The sequence below is a fragment of the Glandiceps talaboti genome, chromosome 7 (assembly GCF_964340395.1).
Source record: "Glandiceps talaboti chromosome 7, keGlaTala1.1, whole genome shotgun sequence".
NCBI classification, from domain to species: domain Eukaryota; kingdom Metazoa; phylum Hemichordata; class Enteropneusta; family Spengelidae; genus Glandiceps; species Glandiceps talaboti.
The window spans coordinates 27,137,759-27,156,507 of record NC_135555.1 but is presented as its reverse complement, the minus strand read 5'-3'; the positions used below and the strand labels follow the sequence as shown (position 1 = coordinate 27,156,507).

The 18,749-nt window shown below is 37.5% G+C and overlaps 1 protein-coding gene across 4 annotated transcripts in view; it reads left to right on the top strand.

The window, feature by feature from the left end:
• The window catches only part of LOC144437110 (uncharacterized), an 80,533-nt gene that overhangs the window by 25,168 nt on the left and 36,616 nt on the right, over positions 1–18,749 (top strand). For all 4 annotated transcript variants that reach the window (XR_013480990.1, XR_013480989.1, XM_078125962.1 and 1 more), the window contains exon 2: positions 10,370–10,456. Coding sequence is in view for 2 of the 4 variants with exons in the window: in XM_078125962.1 (XP_077982088.1) it covers positions 10,370–10,456 (87 nt within the window). In the remaining 2 variants the exon portion in view is untranslated. The remainder of the gene's footprint in view (positions 1–10,369; positions 10,457–18,749) is intronic.

Genomic DNA, 18,749 nt, shown 5'->3' with positions numbered 1-18,749 from the left:
AGCTTCCCGCCCAGAGGAGGCTGGAAGGGGTGCAGAGCATGATGGGTAAAAATAACTGCGAAAGCTCATTACGCAGTGAGCCTCCATTGTGTACGCTTGTGAACGTACGTTTACAATGGTGGCTGGCTCAGTGGTCACCAGCCGTACGCGTAGTTTGGGGCATCAACTCGCCATAACTTTCACAATAATTCATCATATTGGATACTATAAAAGCGAACATTTCGACTGATATTTCTCCCTCCGTGCTAGTAGAATGGATTTTGGAATTATTGATAGGAATACTGTGATTTTTCGTGAAGAATACTTGACCCCGCCGAGGTCGTAAATTTCGGTCCGGTTTTTCGCCCGTTTGTAGTTTCGCCCAAAATTTACAAAATTTTGCAAAAGAGATGGATTCTTGTGTACATTTAAATGGCTATAGTTAGAAATAGACATTGCAAGGTCTACTCAAGATTTGCAGTAGAAAGTGGGTGATCAGCCCAGGAATCGAAGGTGACCTCCATTGACAAGTGATGTGACGTGACAATGCAAACACTGTGAAACAGGCGAGTTTCTCACAACTTGCTCAACTACTACCGTACTGTAATTTAAATCACCGTGCACACCCAATTTCATCATTGACCCTACACGAAAGGGTATATGATTTCGCACATGTTTGAGATATTTTCAAGTAACATGTAACTTGCAAATTCGATATCACCCTGCAATCGTGTGTAATAGTGACACCAGAATGAAGGCAACTCGGGTAAGCAGGTCGTATTTTTGAGTGCAGTGTCCCAAGTACAGCTCCTCAACTTTATTCAGTCTAGCTCAGTAGCTGACTAAAACGTTAGATGTCTACCTTCCAAAATACAAACATTTGCTCAAAAAAATAAAATAAAATAAATAAATAAATAAATACAACTACAACAAGACTTCGGCCTTTGTATTATAAAGTTATATATTGCCACACATTGTGCGAGTCTCTCAGTTTCGCATATTTTAATCCGACATGGTTTTGCTCGTCTGGCAACATACATGTAGCAAAATGTGCTCAGGCTACGCAAATTGTGGTAACGTATGATGAGTATTTTTGATCATATAAGCATTGCGAAATATTATATAACTAGCAAGGTAGATGTAATATATGTAATTTTGAGCTGGAATGGCGAGATTTGATATTTTGAGTGACTGGCATGAAAGCCATGTGAAGAGGAAAATATTCACTATGTGGATCCGTAATACGAGTGCTTTCTGAACATATTAAAGCTTTGACATAAAATAGGCCTTGGTCTCAATTGTTTATCATACAAATTTGTAATACATGACGTTGTTGTACATCAATTTTTTTAACAATTAGTTTGTAAGATGTAAGCTAAATTATTTCTTTAGCTATCATCAGGGGGTAGGAAAGGGGTTTACGTTAAATTACATTCAGGTCTTTTTCTCACAAGCAAGACACATTTATAGAAGGCAACACAGAGATGGTTTAATATGAGACAAAATGTAACATGAAGAACAGAAGAAAGTCCAGATTTGGCACAGCAAATCGACTAGCGATAGCGACGAATCTGAAAATAAACAGAAAAATGTCTTGATAAGAGTGAAAAGGACAAAATTTTAAGGATACAAGAGGAAATGCTGACAATTGGATTAGTGTTACGTGTAACGATCAATGCACGACACAAGAGTGTCAATAAACACGTCCGGCCAGCAAGTGTAGGACAGCCGTCAATGGCCAAGCCACTTTGCGTGTTACATGCACGCACAATGGGTCGCCATCTTGAAAACATCGAAATTCAACAAAAAGTAGTGACAATTTACGCACATTATAAATTGGGGTATTGGGAAGATCCCTGCAGAACCATGAAATTCATGACGGTAATTAATAGAAAAGTGACAAAAGCATACATAGAAACATAATTTTGTGTTAAAACGACCGAGGTGAAAACCCCGGAAATGTAGATATCGATAACATTGACTTGTCGAGTACCAAAGTTTGTGTTCGTTTTAGATACACTAAACATACTGAAAACATGATTTCCATGTTGCATGACACTTGTAATGGTCATTTTAAAAAATAGTGATCGTCTGAACGAAAGACTAATGACGCAAATGGGAATACAACGGATAAAAGAATGAGGTACTCACCGAGGTCATCAGCGTATGCGCTATCGCGAAACGGTCACATGGGTGTCACGTGAGACCCCTTCCAGCCTCCTCTGCTTCCCGCCATTTGCAATGTTATCTTGCATATCACATTCCAGTCAAATTACCTTGATTTTCCATGTTTCTATGATGTTACAAATTGTATTATACAAAATGACAATTAGAATAACTGAAGACTCGTTTTATCCACCGCTACGTGATATTTTTATTGCATGACATGCATTGAAATGTTCTGCATGTCAAATTGTACGTCATATATTTACATTTTCAAGCTGCCAGACTAAGTTCTAAAGTCTCAAAGTCGACAGCACTTCTGCACAACCATCTGAAATTTTCACTGGTACTTAGGTATTGTTCTTAAAAAATGTGTCTGGGAATTTTTAATTTCGCTCTATTACATGTGAAATTGATGATTAAGTGAGAACAATCTGTCTAAGAGGTTCCCATTCTAATTTGTCAACTTTCGAGGCATGTTGTAAAAGAACAACAGATGATAAAAAAAAAGTGATATGTATGAACAACAGATGATAAAAAAAAAGTGATATGTATTGTCTTCATGTTGTTTTTTGCCTACATGTGTATTTTTATTAATGTTAATCCACTGTTGATATTCACAAGAATGGTTGCCTCTTCCAAGTTCCAGACTAGAACCAATCAAACAGATTTAAAATCCTAGTATTTTAGGGATGAAAATCTAAAAGTATTCCTTTCTATGGTATTATTAGTAGCACCTTACTGTGTGTCTATCATTATTGAATGCATTTGTTTATTATAGTATATGTTGATATTTGATAAAAACGTGAAGAATTCCCCTTAGAAGGGGCAACCCCTGGTGAGGTAATTTTGAGAATTATGTAATTTGTTGATAGTTTCATATGTACGTATGTACATGGACCTTAGCATTATATTAATCAGGATGATGTCTGTACCAGGTGACATGACTGTGTACATATGTAGTCAAGGAGATGATATTATATGAGTTTTGGTGTGTCTGTGGTTTGTGTAATACCGTAGTACTAGTTTCCTGTCATTATGAATCATCAACAGGACTTTAGATACTATATATTCAATATTTGATGTGAAAAATAATATGTGTCTGTGTTTGTTGTTTGAATGTCAAGTTATTAACCCCCAATGGGTACTGCCTGTAGGGGGCCTATCAGTGTTCTGCCGAGGCCGCGGCCTTGCAACATTGGCCCCCCTAAAATTACAAAAGACACAATAATTTCCCCACCTTGCGTTGCATGGGTGCATTCATTTTACGACAGACGTCAAAATTACCTAAGTCCAGGGCACTGGCATCAATCCCACAAAAGGTATACTGACTCTGTAAAGGACAGTTTTGTTGACATCATATAAGATACAGTGACAACGCACAGTTCTATTTATAAAATGAGTTTTAAACATAAAAAATGCAACAAAAAGATCAGCTTTGATAAACTTAATCTACAATTGAATAATTAGATGGAGTAGACGAGACGCCGAAATGGATGTCTTTCTTCATGTGTTCATTGTTGTCTGACCTACACACGGACGTGTACAAAACACGGAGCTTACAACGGGAAATCGGGATATCCACCTGCCATAGTAGCCTTATTAAAATATGGACGGAGTGTGATTTTCATTTGTTGATGAGTTAGATCAATGGGAAACAAATGAGCACATGTATTTTGATTCCGGAAAAGCCGTGTTGGAGGATCGTATTGCATGATGTTGACTGTGACACATGAATGTTGGGCACTGAATCAGTGAGCCACTACCTGTATATAGACGGCCGATGCATGCGCACCCGGTCAGACACGAAGAATGAACTTGTTGTGCAATCAGAAAATAATTACAGTGGTATTTGAAGCATTATAACTTTGATGTTGTTGATAGTTCTGACTCAAGATTTCTAAGTTTCAAGGACGCCCAATGACAGCTTTCCATATCAAGTTTACAATGTCATTGTCATCAAAATCTTGTTACACAGCCAGTAACAGTAATCAATACAAATACATTGTTTGTTTGACTGTATTATTTGTAAGTGTTTCGTTCACAATTGGTACTTTTTAAAGTCAGGGGGAGGTGGTTTTTTTTTGTTTTTTTTTCAAAATTTAAACTCTTGTCATGAAGTTGAAGAGGGAATGATAAACATAGAAGTGTAACAGTTCTAAAAATGAAACAAGTGATTACAGGATTAGGATTTCTCAAAGTTTTTATGCAATCATATATATGTTCACTAGTGTTGAAGTTGTTCTTTTTCCTTGTCTGAAAAAAGGAATCATAAATTTGAGCACTGGTATTCATTGATATTCAGATTAATAATTGTGACTTAGCTGGCATTCTCGCAAACCAGAGTTATTATTTATACCACTACATTTAGGGGGGGGGGGGGGGGGCTCGTTAAGAACGTTGCCGTAAAACAGGCCATGGTTTGCGATGATGCTAGCTGGCTGTCCAGTCTTTCTAAACAGTATATAATATAATATATGGGAGTTACGTAATGTCAGATAGCGCATCACGACAGGAAATCGCTCTCCTGATTTTCTATTGATTCCGTAGATTAAGTTGCCATAAGTTCTTAAACGACAATGCCTAAAGTTACGGGAAGTTCTAAGGTGAGGACTAGCGGTGGTCGTGGTGGTGTAAACAGCCGTGGAGCTGGTACCCAGAGTCTAAGAAGTACATGTAGTAATCGATTTGAGTTACTCTCAAGTCAAGATGGCGACGATGATGTGGACCTCGTGGAAGGTACTACTAGTGGCACCAATGATGGTTTAAGAAGTCGTGCTCTGGACAAACAGAAGCGTATGAATACTGGGTCAGGAGAAGGACAAGGGAAACAGCAAGATATGGTGTCAAGTGATATTCTCTCCTTAATCCTGGAAAAAACTTGAGGTAATTGAAGCAAAAACAAGTAACACAGGCATCCAGGTGAACAAATTATTACAATTACCAGTTCGCTTAAAGAAAGTTGAGTTCTCCATAGAATCTTATGCAGATAGATTGAAGTTACTTGAGTATCGTTCTATCATTGAAGCACGTAGTCGCAGAAGAAACCTGATTTTTAGGGGTATTGCTGAATCCCGTGAAGAAGACTGTTCTTCATTGATTCGTACATTTATTAATGAGAAACTTGGTATAAGTGATAATATGTACATTGAGAGAGCCCATCGACTAGGTTATAGTAATAAGCGCTTCCCGAGACCAATTATTGTCACATTTAGAGACTTCTACGATACCGAGATTATAATGAAGAACGCATATCGATTGAAGGGTTCAGATTTGGGCATTAATCGCGACTACCCAGCTGAGATTGTAGCGGCTCGGAAATCACTGTGGCCAATCTACAAGGAAGCGAGGAACAACAAGGTCAACCGAGTTTCAATTACATATCCAGCCAAGTTATTGGTAAATGGTGAAATCACCCAAGATTGCTTTCCAGATTGGAATAAAGTACTTAGTGGGCGGCGTGCTCAATCAGTATCAAACAACGATCGTAGTGTTAATGCCAGAGGTACGGATCAACAGGTGTCATCGGATAGCGTAAGTCACGTTAGTGTTGCAGGCCCATCACACAAGTTTACTACGATTCACGAAGGTCGCCGCGTCGACAATTCTTCCGATGGGTCATACAGTTCACATAGTTCGGATGAAGATTCATTTAAATAGTACTCCCAACAAGATCCTATGAAAGATCGCGAATCCAGTGAATTTTCTGCGAGGAGTCGTGTACGGCCCACATCTGAAATTGGTTCATCCAAGGCTGAGTCGTCGTATGTTGACATTGCAAGCCAAGTTTCAGCGCAGTCGTCAAGCAACAGCACTTTGGTTCCATAGGGAGATCTGGAGGAGGTACCGCTTAGAATTGCCTTATTAAATGCACAGGGCCTTGTTAGTAAACGTTTTAGCAAATTAAAGTTACCTGAGGTTGCAGAAATTTTCGAGTCACACGATATAGTTTTATTCACTGAAACTTGGACATCGGAACAGACTGAATTAGTTGTAGAGGATTTTGAATATATTGTTTTAAATAGGACGCTTAGGAAACCTGGTACTAAACGCAATTCTGGAGGCCTTATTTTATATTTCAAATCAACCATATTTAGTAAAGTTAAGTTTGTCAATTCAGACGCTGAAGACATAGCGTGGGTTCGTATTGAGAATAACAGCACAATTTTATTTCTATGTCTTTGTTATGTAATTCCCTCTGGTTCTAGCAGAGAGACACTTGTTTCCAGGTCTGTATTTGACAGGATTCTTGAAAAGATGGAGGAATTATCTGCCAATTTCACTGGTTGTTCATTTATTGTATGTGGGGACATGAATGCGAGAACAGGTGAAAGGCCGGACTACATTGTCGATGATAGTCAGGTGCATGTGCCTGTCCCTAATGAATACATTCTTGACGTTTGTTCACCTAGGGTTTCTCAGGATAAGCTGGGTATAAATGCAAATGGTACACTTTTACTGGAATTCTGTAAACAAAGTTCACTTAGAATTTTGAACGGTAGATGTGGTGAGGACAATGGTATAGGTAAATTTACATGTTATACACACAATGGTCAGAGTACAGTTGACTGTGTTAGCGAGTAAAAATATTTTTGACAGTCTTAACTCATTCTGCGTTGCTGACCCTAACATTGTCTCTGATCACTGCCTTATTTCTTTTTCGACTTCTCTGTTGAATAGTACAACCAAACGCAAAATTTTTGAAGCAGACGCCCATGATGTAAGTAAGGTAGATTATATCTACAGGTGGAGTCCATTGTTGGCCGACAGATATATTCAGAACCTTCAGAAGAACGAGTCTGAAGAGACCCTTCTAAGTATTATAGGCAATTTATCAGTTACAGGAGTTGATAGTAGTATGGTTGATACACAGTTAAATGTCCTAGTAAAGCATATAGAGTCGTGTGCATCACCAATGCGTAAAGATATTAATTTCAAAAGTAATCCTATTCCCATTCTGATACATAATAGGATCAATAACATTCCGTGGTTAGATCAACCATGCAAAGACAAAAAGAAAGAATTTTATGAGGCATTGGATATTTTCAGGGGTGACAAGAATGATTTTAATAGGCGAAATATGATTAAGTCGCGTTCGAATTACAGAAATGCACTACGCAGGGCTAGGCGTAAATACAATGAGGATCAAACATTTAATTTGGTTTCCTTGCGTACACAAAATGCCAAAAAGTACTGGCAATTGCTTCGAGGGGCTGCACATAGTGTGAAACCGAGAATTGACACTTCAGAGTTCGCCGGCTTTTTTCGTGAGGTGAACAACCCCAGGGACCCATTTTACACTGCGGATGTTGATGTTAAGTTTACTCTTGTGAGATATGTGAGTGATGAATTCCAGGTTATGTTCAGTGAGCTTGATGGTGAGGTGTCCAAAGATGAAATCACACAGCCAATAAGTCAATTGAACAATGGAAAAAGTGCTGGCCCAGACAAGATACTTAATGAATTTTTAATGAATAGCTCACCAACTTTATTAAATGTACAATGTATTGTATACATGTAATTTATTTAATGTTATTTTCGATATTGGGTATTTTCCGGAACTCTGGGCTATTGGAGATATTGTACCACTGCTCAAGAAAGGAAATGTTCACGATGTTGGTAACTATCGTGGAATCACGTTGTTAAGTACATTAGGTAAACTGTTTACTTGAATATTAAACACTGAGTGGGCAGAAACATACTCTGTGTACATTGAAGCACAAGCAGGTTTTCGTCAGGGGATTGACAACAATTTTGTTCTTCATGGGCTGATTACACACCTTCTTAATTGTGGTAAAAGACTTTGGTGTGGTTTTATTGATTTTACTAAGGCATTTGACTGTGGTTAGAGATAATTTGTGGTACAAACTCATTAAATCCGGAGTGCAGGGAAAAATCTTGAATATCATCATGTCTATGTATAAGGAAGCTAAATCCCATGTTAAATTTCATAATGAAGTGAGTGAGGAGTTTACAGTCTTTGCTGGAGTTAGGCAAGGTGAATGTCTGTTGCCGTTCCTTTGCTCCATTTTTGTTAATGATATCGAAGATGAATTTGTTCTTAATGGTGGAGAGGGCCTTGATGTTGGTTATTTCAAAATGTTTATGTTACTTTATGCCAATGATATTGCCATTTTTTCTGAAACAAGAGCGGGTCTTCAGAAAGGGCTTGATATTTTGCATAATTTTTGTCAAAAGTGGCGTCTGAAAGTAAATATTTCAAAGTCCAAGATTATGATTTTCAGAAAGGGTGGCTCTTTGGAGAGAAACTTGTGTTTTAAGTATGGCCAAGAAATACTTTCTTTTGTAAATAAATTTACGTATCTTGGGATTGTTTTCACGCCTTGGGGATCTTTTGCTGAAGCTCAGTTGTCCTTAGCTGGTCAAGCACAGAAAGCCATATTTCAATTAAATACTTACCTGCAAAAATTTGAAAATCTTACTCCCAGTCATGTATTATATTTATTTGATACTTTAGTTTCACCAATTTTGAATTATTGTGCTGAAATGTGGGGTTTTGCTCATGCTGATGCTATTGAAAGAGTTCACCTTTTATTTTGTAAAAAACTACTTGGTGTTAAACAGAGCACTCAGAATGATTTTATTTATGGAGAGCTTGGTAGATTGCCTTGTCGCATTGTACGTTTATATAGAATTGTAAAGTTTTGGTTAAAGATTATACAAAGTGATTCAAAGAAATACATTAACAGAGTATACAATGTTTTAATTTCTGATTTGCAGCAATACCCCAGACGTCACAGCTGGGCATTGTCCGTTAAGAATCTTTTTGCTGAGCTAGGGGTAATGTACATGTATGCCTGGTTTCAGCAGGGTGTGGGTGATGGGGGTAGGTTCCTTGCACTCGTCAAGCAGCGTTTGTCCGATAACTTTGCACAGAATTGGAACAGTAGACTAGGTAACTCAACAAGAGCAAGACTTTACAAGCACTTTGATAGTTTTTGTTTTAAACCCTATCTTAACATTATTACAGTACATCGGTTCACACAAGCCCTGACTAGATTAAGAGTGTCTTCTCATAACCTTGAAATTGAGTCAGGTAGATGGACCAGGCCTAGAAAGGCACTGGAACTAAGGCAGTGTTCTAGTTGTTCTGTTATCGAAGATGAATTTCATTTTGTTTTAGTATGTCCTAAATACGAGGCTACTAGACATAAGTACATTCTACAGTATTACTGGAGGCAACCAACGTTTTTCAAATTCATCGATTTAATTTCCTGTGACAACGAGCGTGTTGTTAGGCAACTCGGCCTCTTTATATACAAAGCATTTAAAATCAGAAATGAATTGTTTATGTAATATTGCTTTAATATTGCTACCTTCTCCATTTATGTATTTATTAGTCCCCGCCGGACGAAGTCCGGGACGGGGACTTATGGATTGGGTTCCGCCTGTCCGTGTGCCCGTGCGTCCGCAGCCGTTTCTTGGAGATGCCTGGACCGATTTTTTTCAAACTTGGTACAGGGGCAACATGCAATGGCACACATATGCACGTTAAGTTGTTTCATGATACGATCCAATATAACCGCCGCACAGCCATTTTGTTTGCAAATTTTCCCTGTCTAAAGCCACAACTCAGACAGGGAATCATTCAGCAAATGAACACCTATTGTTAGCATGGACTAGCATATGGATAAACATTTTTAAAAACTGTATAGTTGTGTTACAATGCCATTGGCGGTATTTTTGGTCTATAAAATATGATTTTAAAAATATTCCTTCAGTGGTTTTTTGGCGTACCATGTATAATTTGTGAACACGGTGTCTCAATAGAAGCAATAATTTTTTACCAAATTTTACAAATTCAAAAATTTATTGAAAAAAAAACAAAGATGGATATCAACAAAAACCATCGAGAGAAGTTGGAAAATGTTATAAGGAATATATAAATGCAAAGAAAAGAGTAAAACATTGTTTTCTCAGAGAACGAAATCAAAATATTAAATATATTAAATTTTCATATTTACTGGTGTCATGTTTCAGTAATCATAAACAAGCGCAAAATAATAGCATTGAAACACTCATATGAAGAAGGATGTTTGCTGTAAGTTTGTTTGTAATATTTTAATAAATTTTTCATAATTTTTTTAATCAACAACATAATGGATGAAAAATACAATGTAGCCATACTGCTACGTTAATCAACATGTATAGCAATCTTTCTGTCTTGTCAATGTCACTATAGTTATTTTCTTATTTTTTTCAACAGGTCTTCAAACTTCATGTCCAGACATCAACCAAGGACAACTGGTTTGTTTTTAGAAGATACACAGATTTTGTAAGGCTTAATCATCAGGTGAGATATCGATAGTATTATGTGCAAACAAACAGACAGTCTACAGAATGAAAAGCCATTCTAATATATAGTCTACAGAGTCAAGGTGGAGATGCACAAAGGGAAGGTTTTAAGGGTGACATACAGTGTAAAATTTGACTTGAAGATTTCCTGGAGTGTCTTGCAATAAAAATATCACCAAGCAGTGGATAAAATGAGTATTCAGTTATTCTAATTGTTGTTTTGATTAATACAAGTGTAGCATCATAGAAACACGGCAAATCGAGGTCATTCGACTGGAATGTGATACACAAGATCACATTGCAAATGGCGCGGAAGCCTAGTACATGTATATTGACGTCATCTCATTAATTAGTAATCAGAGTCGTGGCCAAAGTCAAGTCAAACGTTATTATGATGTTACTCTGTCCGGCGGCAGATCCACGGTGCTATCTATAGTGGTTCTGTGTGTCTAAACTTCACTTTTTCCGTAAGCACTTCCCGATACAAATATTTCGTTTTGAATTTCGGAATAACTGCATTACGTTAAATTTGCTCAGTTTCGATCGTCAAACACGGGAAAGTCGTAACTACATGTAGTAGCATGGCCACTTTCTAAACCACGACAGAATCACCATTACTTTTTCATTCAAAATGTTGTCTGAAGCTTTGAATGCACGATGAAAGGGGTAACCTACGTGATTTTACACATTACCACATAAATTTAGTCAAAGAATTAGTGTCTCCTTACATCTGTACATACGCACTCCATTAAATCCAAAATGGGAAATTTTGCCTTGTTACAGAAGTCATGCTGAATTTGGCTGTTACAATGAACCCATTTTGTTTGCAAATTTTCCCTGTCTAAAGCCATAACTCAGACATGCTTGAACAGATCTCATTCAAAGTTGGTATTAGGACAGTGTTCGTCCGGGACGGGGACTTATGGATTGGGTTCCGTCTGTCCGTGCGTCCGTCCGTCCACAGCCATTTCTTGGAGATGCCTGGACTGATTTGTTTCAAACTTGGTACAGGGGCAACATACAATGGCATATATATGCACGTCAATTTGTTTCATGATACGATCCAATATGGCCACCTATCAGCCATTTTGTTTGCAAAATTTTCCTGTCTAATGCCATAACTCAGACATGCTTGAACAGATCACATTCAAAGTTGGTATTAGGACAGTGTTCTATGTCATACATGTGCATATTGATTGTTGTCGTGATACGATCCAATATGGCCGCCTACCAGCCATTTTGTTTGCGAATTTTCCATGTCCAAAGCCATAACTCTGACATGCTTGAACAGATCTCATTCAAAGTTGGTAGTAGCACAGTGTTCTATGACATACATGTGCATAAATTATTCATTGTTGTCGTGATACAATCCAATATGTTTGTTTGCGAATTTTCCATGTCCAAAGCCATAACTCAGACATGCTTGAACAGATCTCATTCAAAGTTGGTATTAGCACAATGTTCTATGATATACATGTGCATAAATTATTCATTGTTGTCGTGATACAATCCAATATGTTTGTTTGTGAATTTTCCATGTCCAAAGCCATAACTCAGACATGCTTGAACAGATCTCATTCAAAGTTGGTATTAGGACAGTGTTTTGTGACATACATGTGCATATTGATTTTCGTCATTATATAATCCAATATGGCTGCCTGGCAGCCAGGCAGCCATTCTGATTGCATATTGATTTTCGTCATTATATAATCCAATATGGCTGCCTGGCAGCCAGGCAGCCATTCTGATTGCGAATTTTCCATGTCCAAACTCCATAACTCCATAACTCAGACATGCTTGAACAGGTCCCCCCCCCCCCCATCCTTTATTGTTGAATGGTTTATTCCATCACGTCATCTTCAAGAGTAGGCATGTCCCATGTCCAACGAGGAGACACAACATGAGTAGGCATGTCCCATGTCCAACGAGGAGACACAACATGAGTAGGCATGTCCCATGTCCAACGAGGAGACATAACATGAGTAGGCATGTTCCATGTCCAACGTGCAGACACAACATATCTAAGTCAGTTTGATTTAGGTTCACAAGTGTCGGTAGTGATCAGAGTAGTGACATCAAGAAAATGCCAACATAAACTGCCAATTCCTTAAAACCCAATCATAGCGGGGACTATGTCATTCTCAATGACTTATTGTCTGATGCATTGCTCATGTAGGCATCTGAAGATGGCTAAGTCTTTCGATTAAAAATAACTTTCAATATGTATTGGCACATCACTGCGTATCAGACACATTGACTGATATCGTAGACAGACGAATGAACAAAACTAGACTTGATTGTTTGTGAACGTGTTATTCTGCAGATTTTCTTCAAAAGAATTTGACAAAATTGGGTCTAGCAACCATGCCCCCACCCTTAGCAACAACCATATGGCAGTATATTTTGGTCAAATAATATAATCATCTGGTAGGCAGGTGAGTAAACATTCAAAAAATGTATGCAAATATCCCTACCACACCCATACCAATAGCCAAACGGTGGTGTATTTCACAAAGATACAACAGGGATTAATAGAAAATTGAATAAACTTTCAAAAATGTATGTAAGTTTGCCTAGCAACAAGACCTAGCCCATAGCAACACCCTAATCACGTATATTGCAAAGATAACAGGAATAGAAAGACAAATGAATAAACATTCAAAAAATATATGCAAATGTACCTAGCAACAAGACCACACCCATACCAGTGTTCTGCCAAGGTTTCCAACTAGTGGGGACAAAGGCCCCTTGTTGCAAAAAGTGGGGTCATTTGACAGGGAGTGGGGTCAATTATTTATTGTCTATGGAATTATATATATTACCTCAGACCACTATAGATAATAGCGATACCATGGTCTGAGATATTCCATTTAATACACATAGATTATTACCTAACTTCATAAAACAATTCCATTCATAATAACAGTTCCCAGTAAGCTTTTTTTTGAAAATTGTACACTACACATTACACCTTAGAAAAAGAAGGCAATAAAAATTACGTAATTTTAAGTCATTTCTACAGAGTATATTATATGTTGTTTAGAAAGATTGAACAGCCAGCTACTAGTCACAAATTTTAATCTGAATATCAATGAATAGCAGTGCTCAAATTTATAATTCCTTTTCTCAGACAAGGATAAAGAACAACTTCAAAATTAGTGAACATATGATTGAATAAAAACTTTGAGAAATCCTAATCTTGTAACCACTTGTTTCATTTTAATCATTCCCTCTTCAAATTCATGACGAGTTTTAAAAAAAAAAACATTTTGAAGAAAATAAACTCCCTGACTTTAAAAAGTACCAAATGTGAACGAAAAACTTATTTTCTGATTTGCACAACAAGTTCTGACCGGGCGCACATGCATCGGCCGTCTCTAGTGGCTGCCAGTGATCACTCATTGATTCAGTGCCCAACATTCACATGTGTCACTGTCAACATCATGCAACACGATCCCCTAACGCAGCTTTGTCGGAATCAAAATACACATGTACTCATTTTGTGAACCTCATTTTTAACAACCTGTCCCATAAAATTTGGTTTACTAAGGCTTATGTGGCAGATAGATGTTCCAATTTCCCGTAGCAAGTTCAGTGTTTCGCACACGTCAGTGAGTAGGTCAGAGGTCGCGACAGTGACGGTAGACAAAACATGGGAAGAGAGACGTCCATTTCGGCGTCTCATCTATATACTCGACTCCCTCTAATGTTTCAATTGAAGATTATGTTTATCAAAGGTGATCTTTTTGTTGCATATTAATGCATTTTTTGCATGTTAACAATAGAACTGCGCGTTGTCACTGTATCTTATATGATGTCAACAAAACTGTCGCTTACCGAGTCAGTATACTTTTTGTGGTATTGATGCCAGGGCCTGTTCCTTGACTTAGGTGTCTGCCCTACAATGAATGCGCCAAAATGACGCAAGGTGGGACAATTATTGCGTCATTTGTAATTTTAGGGGGCCAATGTCGCAAGGCCGCGGCCTCGGCAGAACACTGCCATAGTAACAGCCAAATGATCTCATATATTGCAGAGATAACGGGGATTAATAGACAATTCAATAAACATTGAATAAATGTATGTAAATTTGCCTAGCAACAAGGCCACGCCCTTAGCAACAGCCAAATAATCACATATTGCAAAGATAACAGGAATTGAAAGAGAAATGAGTACACATTCATTAAATATATGCATATGTGCCTAGCAACAAGACCACGCCCATAGCAACAGCCAAATGATCACATCTATTGCAAAGATAATATGAAGAATTCATACACAAGTGAACAAAACCATACAAAAATATATGCAAATATATCTAGGAACACGACCATGCCCATAGCAAAAGCCAAATGATCACGTATATCGCAAGATAGCAACATGGTTGGATAGGTAACAGGATAGTCATTCAGCAAATGAACACCTATTGTTAGCATGGACTAGCATATGGATAAACTTTTTAGCTCCGCTGTCAGCGAAAGCTGAAAGCGTAGCTTTAGGTATAGGTTGTATAGAGTATAGAGAGTAGAGTGAATCATAGGTGTCCATCAAACTTTTATATTTTCATTATCTACTCCGAAAGTGACAGTCGGAATTCTTCGATATTTGGTGTGCATGTTCCCTGGGGGGAGGCTATTCAGATTTGTTCATGCCAAGTTGATCTGTGCCATTTTCAATTTTTTATGATTTTTTTTTCATAAAATGTCATTTTCATCAACTCCTTGAAAACCTCTTATTAGATTGCTTTGATATCTGGCGTGTTGATGCACAGGGGGTAGCTTACTTAGATTTGTTAATTTCAAGTCAGCACGTCTTCTTTTCTATTTTTTATGATTTTTTTTTTGTAATTTAAAAAAAAAATGAATATGTTAATGAGCATTATGACCGCCGCCATATTGGAAATCAGTCCGCAAGACTTTAGGTAAAGTGCAACTTTTCAAAAGACACTATTGACGTCAAACAAGCAATGTAATATGTGCTTTAGTCTTAATTCTACGCATTGTGCGCCCAAATGACAAGCGTTTGTTCGAAACAGGGTTGTAAACTTCAAATCCAAATTCTCCACCCTCCTAAAGAATGGTTCATTCCAGTATATGCACGTACCTCACGATCAAGTGAGCTCTATGAGCATGCCTGAACTGAAGTGTATGGGACGATTTTTGACAGAGTCAGTCGTCAATAAAAACGATAATACTCTTTCTAAAATTATCACATTTTGAAAGGGAAAGTACCTTGTGGTTCATTTATGGAGTTTTGTTTTTGTACGATCAATCTTGGTGGCAAAATTACAGCGTCAAAATTACCGATGTGGTAGTTCCGTATGGCGACAATCTCAAGTACCCGGATGCACGAGGGACTAACCCGGAAGCAAGTCGTTGCCAGCCATACGTTACAGTAGTAACATCGTTGCGTTCAGAGTGTCATTATTCACAGAATTGTTTTTTTCGAGTGAAAACCCGTCTTGAATTGTATAACTCTAACAAATGAAGACATGTCAAGTTATATTTTGAAAGTTGTATCGCAAGTTTGAGACGATTTCCTCACATACTATCCAGGCTTGGACCTTACTCCAGTTCAGCGGGAAGTTTAGCCAGTCCGATAATTCTTTCTGGTTTAGTTTACAACACTTTTGATCACTCAGATTTAGTTTTTGTGATGAAAAGAAATTTAAAAAAAGATCACTTCAACCATTTCGTTGTGTTTTCTTTATGAAAGGTAATCGAACATGAACGAGTGTTACCACTGTAACGTATGGCTGAGAATGACTCTCTTCCGGGTACTTGGGATTGTCGCCGTACGGAAACTAAGATGGCGATTAATACATTTCTTCCCTATATATATATCTACTACAACTAGTACAAGTTGAATGTTGTTGACTTTGTAAATTTGTTAGAAAATTGAAATTCAAATTGCCTCAAAATTATTTTAGATCCCTAGTTAATTTCATTCATCATTAAAATTTTCCATGGTTAAAGCTGTAACGTAAGACACTGGAATTATTTATAGCCAACCTCAAAATCTTCTCTTTTTTTTCTTTTTCTTGTGTGCATTTCCCAGTCATTTTTGTCAGAGATTTTGTGCAATTTTTCATAACAGTAGATTTTTGTTATAAAATGGTGACTATGGTTTTAAAGTACAATACATTACCAACTTCTGTGTAAAATGTGTTTTATAGTGAGACATCATATGAAACCAGTAACCACTTTATTACATCGCTAAAACAAAACTGCATAGTGAAGAACTGAACCACTTCTACATGTCACCAAAATAAAAGAAAAACTAAAAAAAAACAACAGCGGAGCTATTCTGACCGATAGGTCGCTTGTTTAAAACTACAGTTGTGCTACAATGCCATTGGCAGTATTTTTAAAAACTACAGTTGTGCCACAACGTTATTGGTGCTATTTTTGTGCTATTTTTACCTCCCGTAAGGGTACGGGAGGTATTAAAAGGGAATGCCTGTCTGTCTGTCTCTGTCTGTCTGTCTGTCTGTCTGTCTGTCTGTCTGTCTGTCTGTCTGTGTGTCTGTGAAACCATTTTCTAAAAATCAACTGGCTCAATTGTAATGAAATTTGGGCTATATAATCTTTAGGGTAATAGCTAGACCTGATTAGGTTTTGAGCCAGATCTGTTAATGTTTAATTAGAGAAATTTGCATATTAATGAAATCAACTAATTATGCAATATCTTAAGACTGCATACTTCAATTTCAATATAATTTAGTATATTCGTTAAACATAACAACATACATTTGTCCTATAAAATTCGTTGATGTATCTTACAGCGTTAATGAATATTTAGCATAATTAATTATTTTTGGTAATTAGGCTATATCTTAAGAATATACTGTGAACCGGAAAATTATTGCGCAGTGTTATTTTCGCGCTTTGGGAGATCACGGTGATTACGCGCAGTTTAATTTTTGCGTAAGGCCGTCAGTGGTTTTTTTGTGTGAACATAAACAATACGTTGAGCTGAGAACAATGAAATTTGACACTGATTGATGGGCAGTATTGCTCTGTCGGCATCCGTCAGTTGCAGTGCTCTATTGTTTCCAACTGCGAAGATACTGTGACACGTTGACTTGTGACAAATGTAGGTGTTAATTTGTTCAATTATGTACTAAACAAGTTACCAGATCACACAATACGAAAGTCGGGTAGCTCACAGCCTCAAAGCAGGAGCCGTCAACACACATGCGTCAATATGGTACAGTCACACGTTTGGTGAAACACTAATCAAATCACGTCAGTGTCTCTGTTTTGCGTCTTTTTGGAATGAAGTTCAAAAGGTCACGTTGGTTACATTTTGATACTCAGTATCCGAAGTCACAGAGAATGATCCGATTGCTACACGTTACTTACAATACTGTATATGATTCTTGTATCAATAAAATGGCATGAACAACCATGCAAACAAAAATACAACTATGGAATATAGAGCGTTGCGGTTGCTTGCATGAAGTGAGCTTCAAGCAGAGACAATTTAGGTAAAGACAACAAGATAAGTGACACAAAACAACAGCCGGTGCCTCTGATGTCGGTTGACGGAAAGCTTTATGACTTTGTTTATTTCTGTCATGTTCTAAAATAAACTCCCACGGTGTTCTAGGACTGTTCATGCTGTCAACGTGACTTCCTTTATTGCTGATAACATTAGATAAGATTGTACAAGACGCACCATAGCACATACCATTTCTCCGTAGGGTTGGTCTTTGAATTTTGAAATGTTACATCTTAATGTTGGTGAAATGAAACCGAGTGGTGTGTATTTTTGATTATGGAATGTTTAGTCTATTACAAAATAATTGGCAAGAAATAGCATTTATTACTTAGATACACGTACATTAGTGTTATCAATGCCGACACAACACACAGCCAAAATGGAATGAGCTATGGAAAGAGAGATATAACTTACGTATACTGACAGCAAACTAAGGCCCGTACACCACACACGTGTTTGTACAGTCACATAATGTGTCGACCAGAATTGAAGTCATCTTTTTGCAAATCAGAGGTAGCAAAGATGTCGGAATTACATGTACCAAGCGAGGACAACAGTATATGATTTGGTATAGCATGTTTACAGAAGGCATTGTTTACCCTTGCATGCCGATGGGAAAGCCAAAGTCAATTATCTACATGTCGAGGTCAACGAAAACATCGATGCGTGCCTCATCAAAACAAACAACGGTTCTACAAAACGGAAGCGAGGGTCTTATCAGCAGTACTCCTCTGAGATTCTATGCAAAATTGGAAATAAAGATTCATAATTATTTGTAAAACTTCGTT